We start from the raw sequence: 10,986 nt of genomic DNA, 5'->3' as shown, positions 1-10,986 counted from the left end.
AGTGAAGAAGAACTAAAGAACCTCTTGATGAAAGTGAAAGAGGAGAGTGAAAAAGTTGGCTTAAAACTCAACATTCAGAAAACTAAGGTGATGGCATCTGGTCCCATCACTTCATGGGAAATAGATGGGGAAACAGTGGAAACAGTGGCTGACTTTATTTTCTTGGGCTCCAAAATCACTGCAGATGGTGACTGCAGCCATGAAATTAAAAGACGCTTGCTCCTTGGAAGAAAAGCTATGACCAACCTCGACAGCATATTAAAAAGTACAGATATTACTTTGCCGACAAAGGTCCATCTAGTCAAAGCTATGGTTTTTCCAGTAGTCATGTAAGGATGTGAGAGTTGGACTATAAAGAGAGCTGAGTGCCAAAGAATTGATGCTTTTGAACTGTGATGTTGGACTGCAAGGAAATCCAACCAGTCCATCCTAAAGGAAACCGGTCCTGAATATTCATTGGAAGGACTGATGCTAAAGCTGAAACTTCAATACTTTGGCCACCTGATGTGAAGAACTGACTCATTTGAAAAGACCCTGATGCTGGGAAAGATTGAAGGCAGGAGGAGAACAGGATGACAGGGAATGAGATGGTCGGATGGCATCGCCGACTCGATGGACATGTTTGAGTAAGCTCCAGGAGTTGGTGATGGACAGCGAAGCCTGGCTTGCTGCAGTCCGTAGAGTGGCAAAAGAGTCAGACATAACTGAATGACTGAACTGAACTGAACTGAGGATCAATTTTAGGCTTAGAAGATTGATCTTTAGTTTGGTTTGGCTTTTACTAGGTTTCCAACAGAATGTGATTGTAATTTTGCTTCACCAAAGAGTCTACTTTTAAGGGCATTTGTGTATCAGGGTAAGTGGGAAAAAAAATCAGCTGACTCCTCTGAGTCCTGCCTAACAGATTGCTAGTCTTCATCTTCTGTTCTAAGTGTCTAGAAGAGGTTTTTTTTGGTTTTTGTTTTTATTATTATTATTATTTTTATTTAGAAACACTGAACAAGTTTTTACTCAAATGGGTGTGGAATCTCAGTAAATATTTATGTCTTAATTGTATCAAAAATAAAACTTCTAAAAACCACCATTTGAACATCGAGTTCTCTCTCCATGTGGGTCTGCCACCGTTGAGTACCTCCACCTGCCTGCACCCCAGCCTGCCTTGCCGGAGGGGGTCTGGGGGCCCACCTGACCTCAGCCGCTGAGTCCTGGCAGCGCCACCCCTGGGCAGGACCCCCCTACGTGACGGCCTCCCAGGAGAAGCAGGCAACACAGTAATCCACCTTAAGGATCCTCGTTCTGAGACGGCTCCACGATACTCAAGCAGCAGTCAGCAAACTCCACAAGCAAGGACTCCTGCATGCAGGCTCGCATAAGCTTGGCCTTGTCGTCTGCCTGATCGAGGTCGACCATCAGCTGTCTGAGGTGCGGACTGAGCAGTAAGCTCCTCAGTGCTACATTCTTTAAATTCTGCAAAGACACTCGGTCCTCTTCCTCATCACTGTTGAGAAAATCAGCCACAGAGTCGTCATCATCATCTTCGTTTTCCACAGGCTTTTTAGTTTTTGCAGTAAGAGCTGATCTTATTTGTTTCTCGACAGGACCAGTTGCAGGCTTGCACCGCTCTTTGTGCTTCCGGAAGCACGGCAAGGAGCAGTAGGGCACGCGGCAGGCAGGGCAGCGGTATTTGGGTTTCTCCAAACAGACAACGCAGACGGCGGTACCGCAGCTGAGCAACGCCTTGGTCTCTCCCGGGACGCGCCCCCCGCCTGTGCGCCAGCCCCGGCCCCCGAGCCCCACATGCACCTGTTTTTTTTTTTTTTTTTTTTAAATTTCAGGTGGTGTCTCACATATCTCTGTAGTCTGAATTTTGCAGCTATGACCTTAATGATGTTACAGGAGGTCAAACCTTTGCATGACCCTGAGAGTAGTCATCTCCTTAAATTGTTTCTTTTGGCACCTGACTTGCCTCACCCTAGTAGTGGCAGTGTATCATTTCCTTTGATCCCATCAACTGAATCAATAGCACCACAGTCTTCCTTGCAGGCAGAACAGAGAGCTGCGTCACCTGAGAGTTATAAGAATCCCATGAGTTTCCCTTGGACTACACTATCTTCCTCATTGGCCTGTATCAATATTCCAAAGTCTAAGCATTGGATCACTTTCTAAGGCAGGAAGTTATTTGGAAAAGCGTACAGGATTTGGAAGAAAAAAAATACGTTGAAATTCAGGTTCTGGCATAAAATAACTGAGGGAACTAGGGAAAGTCAATTAATTGATCTGGCCTAAATTTTCTGTAAAATGAGGAAGACAAGTGTGCCCTGTCTTTCTGCATATGTTATGTGGTTCAAGTAAAATACTGTTGGAAAAATTATTTTGAAATCTGAAAAGCAGTATGTTAGTGCTGACTGCTTATTAAGGGTTAATACACAGTTCTCTCTTCAGCAATAATGATGTTATCTGTTCAACCCTTAGGCCATTGAGAAGAAGGGAAACGGAGTAAGCTCACATTGAGGAGCACCAGTGTGAGAGCACGGGTTTATATATCAGGACTCTTTGATCAAAAGTGAAAGAAATCTAACTCAAAATAGTTTAGGAAAAAGACAAAGGAACTTTCTGAAAGGGCATCACATTTAACCTAGAGTAGAATAAGGGTGGAGTTCATTCTCCGGGAAAGTTGGAAAAGGGATTCAAGCTCAACCAGGACCTCATCTTCTCCCAGGGAGCATCCTTCTCTCCCTGTAGACTGTCTCCTCCATATCTTGGGGTCCTGGCTGACCGATGTTCCCAGGATTCAAATCCCATCGCTCCCACCCGAAGAGGCTGATCCTCTCCTTAGTTTTGGTTTCTACATATTCCAGGGAAGGTTGCTGATTGTCTTGGCTGATGTCAGAGGCCCACCCCTGGGCCAGCTGAGGCCAGGGAGGCAGAATCCCCAGGGGACACATCCCAACGACCTTGCCCAGAGGTGTGGAAACGCCTGGAAGTGACCTTCCAAATGCCCTCTGTGGTTAGGCCCTGACCGAGTGGCTGGGCTGCTGCGCACACCAGTTTAGGGTGTGCAGTGTGCTGTGGCCAGTAGCCCCAGTGCCTGGGGAGAAAACTAAATCCAGGCCACTGCACAGGAGCACATCAGTTCTGAAGGAAACGTGGTCCTAATGAGAGGGAGTGGGAGAGGTTTCCACTGGGAGAAAGGCTCTGTCCATGCCAGAGAAGCCTTCCAGTCAGAGCCTCTGAGGGCACGGCCCTGCACTGGGAAGGGTGACCATTCCATCCTCTTGCAGGCAGGAACCCCTCCTCCTTTCATGTTGATGGAGCGGAATGGGAAACTCAGCTCGTAGGAACAGGAAAAATGCAAAAGCCACAAACTAGGAGTTCTCTCTGCAGACTATGAAGAATTAATGGTCCTTCCCAATGCTGTCAGGGGCATATTTCAAACTGGACTGTAAGTGTAGAAGGACTCCAGTCGCCGTCATGACCTGTTGCCCGGATGTTTAGCTGGCACTGAAGCCACTCCATCCCTCCTGTCGAATGCTGCTGGGTTAACCTTTCTCAAACCCACATGCTCTAAACCCCACTCCACTGCCTGCCACTCCTCATCTGGGCACCCAAGACCTCCCATGCTGTGGCCCCAGCCCCTTTCCAGGTTCACCTCCTGTTTCCCCTCTAGACTAGAAACACAGACCTTTGTTGCTCGCAAATATGTCCAACCAAGTCTCACCTCCAAGCCTGACCATGGGCTATTTCCGCTGCCTGGAATGCGTTGCCTTTTCAAACCTTCCCGATTTGTCCTTTATGAAGCCTTTCCCCACAACCCCAAGTAGATATGAACTCATGGTTTATATGCCCTTACAGAACTCACCACACTCCATCTCAAGTAATCTTTGCACTTGTTATGCTGCTTTTTTTTCAGGTGAAAAGATCCTTGAAAGGCGGTGAAAAAAAAAAAAGATAAATACATAAATTTCTTACTATGTGCAGGTACTGCTATGGATTTAGAGTAATCCTCAAAACAACCCTTTTAAGAGAGAAGTTTAGCAACTTGCCCAAGGTCACACAGCCAAACAAGGATTCAAACCCATGTGGTGTGCCTGCCTGAGTACATGCTCCTGATAACTATGACACCCCTGCTTGTGGCGGCAGAGACACATTTACTCTGAAGCCAACAAATTCCTTTCCAAGGGAATGTACTCAATTTATAATTTAGTGATTTTTTTCCTTAAAGAGTCCCTCAAGATTGTATTAACTTCAAGTTCTATAAAACTGGGTAGAAATACAATGTCTTGTTCATTTGAAATTCTCTTAAATCTTGTTTAGTAACGATGATTGTCACATCGTCATAGTGATGATGGTTCCAAGCCTTACATGGGGATTTACAAGGCATTTTCAGCCATCTCACTGGATCCTTACAAAAACCTAAAACTTAGGTGCGGCCATTGAAACTTTGTAAACAGATGACAAAAGTGACCTCGGAGACACTAAGTAATTTTGTCTAAAGCCACCCAGCTATAAATGATGGAGCGGGAGCTGAAGCTCAAGGCTTCTGATCCCATCTGTCAAGATTCCTTCATTCAGGTCTTTGCTGCCTGTGGGTTCTGAAAGCCTTTCAATCACTTAGCGGATGGTGGTCCTCCCACCCTCCGCCCCACGCACACCCATTTGAAGAGCACTCCATCACATCCAACAATTATCTAAATTGAAGTTGTCCATCCTGCCTTTTAAATTCTTCTCCAGATAATGAACCTTTTCAACCAATAGGGTGCTTGATGTTAATCACACAGAGAAATGCAAACTTGATCTATTCACCTTCAAATAGATAGAGCCTAAAAGGTACAGGAATTGCATTTACCTTCCAAGCCCTAATCTTGATAATTTCTTTAGGGAAACTTCTTCAACTGCCTGTCTTCAAGAGACTTTTAAAGCTCTCAAGCAATTGCTGAGTGATCCTAGAAATACATTTGCCTGTAGCTAGAGATTTTTGATAAGTAGCCTATAATTTATCACTGTATTACAGAAAGCCTGGAGAAAGCCTTCTATATTATGCTGAAGCCTTCAGCTTTCACAGCTGATATGTAAACATATTCCCAAACTAGAGGTGCCCTGGATCATTTTTAATGGCTAAACACTGACCCTAGAAATATCATCACTGTATGTTCAGTTGTTCCCAAGGACGTGGCAGCTCTAAATATCACACATGCATGTATGCATGCTAAGTCGCTTCAGTTGTGTCTCTCTGCGACCCCATGGACTATATAGCCTGCTACATTCCTCTGTCCATGGGGATTCTTCAGGCAAGAGTACTGGAGTAGGCTGCCATGCCCTCCTCCAGGGGATCTTCCTGCCCCAGGGACTGAACCCACATCTCTTATGTCTCCTGTATTGGCAGGAGGGTTCTTTACTGCTAGCGCCACCTGGGAAGCTCTATCATCCAGGGAAATGTCTTCACCTGCAGGCCCATGTCTTCTCCAGACTTAAGCAGTCGTGGAAAAGAGGTAAACGGAGGCAGAAGCCAAGAACTCAGTCTCTGGATTTAGGCCAGCCTGGGTGTGACCCGTCTCCCCCAGCTCCACCTCTTACCAGCTGGGTAGCCTACGCACATTGCTTATTTTGTTCATTGATTCAACAACTACTTGCTGAGCACTTAATAAATGACAGTGAGTGCTGTAGGTATTGAGACAATGGAATGAACAAAACTATCTCAGCGAGCTGGAGTTTCCATTTGCAAAAGAGAAATAACTGGAGCACCTAGCTCACAAGGCTGGTTAGGGATGATAAGTCAGCCTGGGGCTGGCTCAGACTTACTCTATTTAAAAAACAATAAAACAGTCTTTAACCTTGATTCTAGACTTTTAAAACATTCAGGATTGTTTGTTTATATTTTGAGCCACTCCAAATCCTGCTTTTCATAAAATTTTCGAGGGATTTCCCTTAATGAGGAATGTAGGAGAAAGAGTTTCTAGAGCCTTGAGGCAGGAATTCCCTGGTAGTCCAGTGGTTAGAATTTCATGCTTTCATTGCCCAGGATCTGAGTTTGATCCCTGGTCAGGGAACTAATATTGGTGAAGAAAATAGTCAATTAAATCTCCATCTATACAAGGCAAATATTCATATATTATTTATCCCAAGATTTTTAATCATGTCTTGCTTCTTTTTCCTTTCTCCCTGAATTAGGATTATTAACTATTAACTAAGTATTTTTGGCAGTGAGTCAGATGATTCAGGAGACATATTTGGTGTATACTAATATGCCTTTGCAGCTTCCCTGGTGGCTCAGACAGTGAGGAATCTTCCTGCAATGAGGGAGACCTGGGTTCGATCCCTGGGTTGGGAAGATCCCGTGGAGAAGGGAATGGCAACCCACTCCAGTATTCTTGCCTGGAGAATCCCATGGACAGAGGAGCCTGGTGGACTACAGTCCATGGGGTCGCACAGAGTTGGACAGGACTGAGCGACTAACACACACACACAGGGAACTAAGATCCCACAAGTCATGGAGTGTGGCCAAAGAGAAGAGCTTTGGGCCATATGGGCGGGAACTATGCGGCAACAGGAGGGTTAAGCACACTTGGTAAACCCAGCCACGGTCAGAACTTGTTCAGGTGGCCTTTGCATAGGTATTCTTGGGCTGTGCTTAGTCATTCAGTTGTGTCTGACTCTTTGGAACCTTGTGGTCTGTAGCCTGTCAGGCTCCTCTGTCCATGGGGATTCTCTAGGCAAGAATACTCGAGTGGGTTGCCATGCCCTCCTCCAGGGGATTTTCACAACCTGGGCATCGAACCCAGGTTGATCCCACATTGCAGGCGGATTCTTTACCGTCTGAGCTACCAGGAAGGCCTATGCATGGTCTTTGCATAGATATTCTTAGGGGCTCTTCATTTCCAGTTTCATTCGGAAGGGTTTCTGCGGATGCTATTTTTATGTCTGGAGTTTCTGTCTGCCTCAAACACAGTTTAAAAGTTTCAGATGAAGCATTTACCTAAATCCCTGATGTTGTGGCTCACATTCATTTCCTTTTCTCTGGCAAGGGTTGAGTCGGATGGCCCAACCAAGAGATTCTCACTCCTGCCTGTGCCTGGCACCTGTGCTCTTCCTTGGGCCTCTCCGTGATGCACCAGAACCCGAAGACCACGTGCTGGCCCATCCCTCCCTAGTGCATAGACACAGGCGCAGAAGCTCTGTGTTCCTGACAGCCAAATGGGCTGTCTTTTCCTCCCACTCACAAAGAATCACATTTTTCTTCCTTTGTCTTTTTATCCGTGGGAACCCATTTCTCAGTATGGTCTGGGGTCCATTTTCTTGCTCCAAATTTTTGACATGGGGTGAAACACGAAGCAAAATCAAATCTCATGAGATTGTCAGTATCAATTATTATTTCACCTAAAGGAAGGAAGGAAGGAGAGAAAGAAAGAAGGAAGGAAGGAAAAAAGGGAAGCAAGGAAAGAAAGAAAGGAGAAAGAAAGCTTTAAAAAGTCAGGGCTAGAATTAGGTAACTACTCATCTATTCTGCCACCTAATGATAATTTTTATAGTTGATGGACTGCTTCCTCTTCACCAAGCACTGGCTAAGCAAAGTTTTACGTACATTATCTCATTCAATCATCATAGTAACTGCAAGAAGGCTCACCCAACCCCCACCCCATTCAGTTATTTCCATTCTAAGGATGCAAAAACCGAGAGTCAGAGTTCTCAAGAGACTTGCTCAAAGTCCTTCTCCTCCGACCACAAAAGCCATGAGCTAGATATTGTATCTTTTATGTGACACGGGTGGGTTAAAAATCATTGGCCTCAATGACTTCGACCATTTTTTGTCATCATTGTAAGAATAATAGTATCCAATATAGGAAATCTGAGAATTGTACAACATATTAAAAAAATTTTTTTTTGGAGTCTTTTTAATTCTGTTTTTCTGCTCTATTCTGCTTTTTAACAAATTTGGAATTGTCCTTATCTTGTTTTGTACCCTACCTAAAAAAGTAATTAACACAGTGTCATGAGTATTGCCCCAAATCATTAAAAATTCTCCAAAAAAAAACTTACTTGGTTGCATTATATTGACGTAAGTATTATATCACTAGTTGTTCAACTGTTTTCTCCTTATTAGAAAATCAGTTCACAAATTTTGTTGTCGTGTGACAAAGACCTTTGTACAACATTTCTAGTTTTAGGCCCCAGTAGCAGTCATGTTTGTCATTTAGAGGTGATTTCCCTTTGACAAGTGTCATCATTTACATTTTCTAGTTGTTTAGTCATGATGCCCTCCATAGGCTGATGTATCAGATAAATGGTACCTGCTGGGAGCTGACACAGCTCTGCCTGGGGTGTGATTGCACTTCAGTCATGCCCTATGCACCATAACTGGCCAGGCTCCTCAATCCACGGGGATTCTTCAGGCAAGAATACTGAAGTGGGTGGCCAAGCCCTCCTCTAGGAGATCTTCCCTACCCGGGGCTCGAAACTGCGTCTCTTTCGTCTCTTGCATTGGCAGGCGGATTCTTCACCACTAGAGACTCCTGGAAAGCCCCTTGGGGTGTGAGGGCCCACACCAGAGGCCAACAGCAGGCAACGTGGCTGGACCTGCAGCTACTGCCTACTTGGTGCTGCTCTGGGCTCAGCCTGGTGCAGATTTCTAGGGGAACCCGGGAGAAGCAGAGTGGACAGAGCAGGGAGACTGTGGGTGCTTCCCGCCCCTCTGAGAGCTCACTGCTGCCCCCACGGAGTCAGCTCACCTTGGCATCCATGGCTATCCTCCTCCTCCCTGAAGGGGGGTGGAGGTGGGGGTGAGGGTGGCGGGGGGTGGAGGGGGCGGTCCTGGTTCTGGACATGCACTTCCTACAGTCCCCAGGCCTTTGCCTTCCTTCTTCTGCAGCAGACTTCTTACCTACCAAAGAGAAAACAGAGGACAGTGAGCAATAGACTTCATTTTATTTCTTTTCCCCTTCCTTCATTCCCCAAACCTATCCTTACATGGTCAAACTCCCTTTCCTCACTCAGAGAAGAAAGGAGGGGGCTGACTTCTTTCACTGAAAGCAGGGAGAAGAAAAGAAAGGGGAGAAGGTAGAAACACAGCTATTAGACCACGTTACTAGCTTTATCTCTGGCTTCATGCTTTTTTTAAAGTCTAACTTTTTTTATATTTCAAAACATTTTATTCGAAAAGATTTATTGATTGTGTAGGATGTGCCAAGCACTGTACTTAATGCAATGGAGAATGGAAATGACCAAGTCTCATCTTAAAAAAAAAAGTCATAAAACTTTGCTCAGATTGGCTACTTATTCAAAAATTTAGATTATTGCCTATATTAATTTTCCTAGATACTAGAAATGTCAAGTCACTTACTAATAGAGTTCTAAAAGTCTTAGAAAAAGTCTCTAGCCATTGTTATTTTATTTTTTGCCCCTTTGTGCCAGAGTTTTCTGTTTCTGATTGCCAAATTTAACAAATAAAAACACAGAACGCCCCATTAAATTTGAATTTCAGATAACCAATATCTTTTAGCACATTTTATGCAGTAGCTCTAGGTAGCTCCCAAATATTGCATACTTATACTAAAAAGTGATTTGTTGCTTATCTAAAATTCAAATTACTGGGGCTTCCTGTATTCTATCAGGCACCTCTATTTCTATTGAATAAGACATTGTCATTTATTGTGTATCTGTATTAACTAGGCACATTTCATCCTCACAACATCTCTGTCATATGCTTACTACTGTTCACATTTCACAGGCAAGGAAATTGAGGCCTCTAGGAACAAGTAACTTGTCTGAAGTTACAACACCAGAAAGTGTTAATAGTAAAGTCAGCATTCAAGCAGGTTTGTCTGACACCACAGCTCACGTTCTTTTCTCTGGATTGTTGTTGTTCAGTCTCGAAGCCGTGTCAGACTCTTTGCAACCCCAGGGGCTGCGGCATGCCAGGCTTCCCTGTCCTCTATCATCTCCTGGCGTTTGCTCAACTGCATGTCCATTGAGTCCTTGAAGCTATTTAACCATCTCATTCTCTGCTGCCCTCTTCTCCTTTTGGATTTCTTTCTCTGGATTATCTATAATTTAAATATGGACTGGGCCTGGAATGTTCCATTACAATCTGTATTTCAAAAGAATGTTCAATTTCCAGTTGAAAGAACAATTTATATAAAAATGAGCTGGAAAATTTTCTCTTCTCCACGTAATATGTTATATATGAAGAAACATTTTTGCCCTAAACCAGAAGAAACATTTTTGCCCTAAACCACTTAAGCAAATGGTACCTCAAGGCTACCTTAAGAAATTGTTTTTAAATGTAGACCTTATCCAAAGCAAGTGAACTCTTCACTGTAAGTTTGTAGTAAAACATCGCCCTCTTCTGGACATTCGGACACAACGCAACAGAGACGGATAGAAAGGATTTTTAAAAGTTGAAGCAGATGGTTCAATTATGTATCCAACTACACAATGAAAAGCTGTTGCTATCAGTTATCAGGTGTATATCTTACTCTTCAAAGAGACTCCTCAGAACTGAATCAGAAAGACATTTTGAAACTGGCCAGGTAATAGTTTTCTACCCCTCTTTATGAAGGTGGCTGAGTGCTCGGCATGCTGCTGCTGCTGCTGCTAAGTCACTTCAGTCGAGTCCGACTCCGCGCGACCCCATAGACCGCAGCCCACGAGGCTCCTCCGTCCCTGGGATCTTCCAGGCAAGAGTAGTGGAGTGGGTTGCCATTGCCTTCTCGGAGTGCTCGGCATAGAAATAGGTAAAATCTTTAATTTCAGGACACATCTTAAACACCCTATAAAAACACCTAACTATAATAATAATCATGATAATACTTAAACTGTAGAAGCAAAAGTTCCAATACATCCTGAATAGTCAGAACTTCACAAGCATAAAAAGAATGGAAAAAGAATATAGTGAATATAGGTTGGCATTTGCACTTTGGTGTCAAATAGACTGCATTAGGTTCCCTCTCTTCCATTTATAAGCTATGTGACTTTAGACAACTTATTAAATCT

General features: G+C 44.1%; 1 protein-coding gene across 1 annotated transcript; it reads right to left on the bottom strand.

Annotated features, from left to right (window-relative positions):
* Positions 1 to 799: 799 nt before the first annotated feature.
* LOC120875960 (zinc finger HIT domain-containing protein 3-like) lies at positions 800 to 8,735 on the bottom strand. Its single transcript, XM_040257698.1, has 2 exons — positions 8,724 to 8,735; positions 800 to 1,803 (listed from the first exon to the last, which is right to left on the bottom strand). The coding sequence occupies exons 1-2, from the start codon at positions 8,733 to 8,735 to the stop codon at positions 1,282 to 1,284; spliced, it is 534 nt and encodes a 177-aa protein (XP_040113632.1). The 3' UTR covers positions 800 to 1,281.
* Between the last annotated feature and the right edge of the window lie 2,251 nt (positions 8,736 to 10,986).

The sequence above is a fragment of the Oryx dammah genome, unplaced genomic scaffold (assembly GCF_014754425.2).
Source record: "Oryx dammah isolate SB20612 unplaced genomic scaffold, SCBI_Odam_1.1 HiC_scaffold_17, whole genome shotgun sequence".
Classification (NCBI taxonomy): Eukaryota; Metazoa; Chordata; class Mammalia; order Artiodactyla; family Bovidae; genus Oryx; species Oryx dammah.
This window is presented reverse-complemented; position numbering and strand designations above follow the sequence as displayed.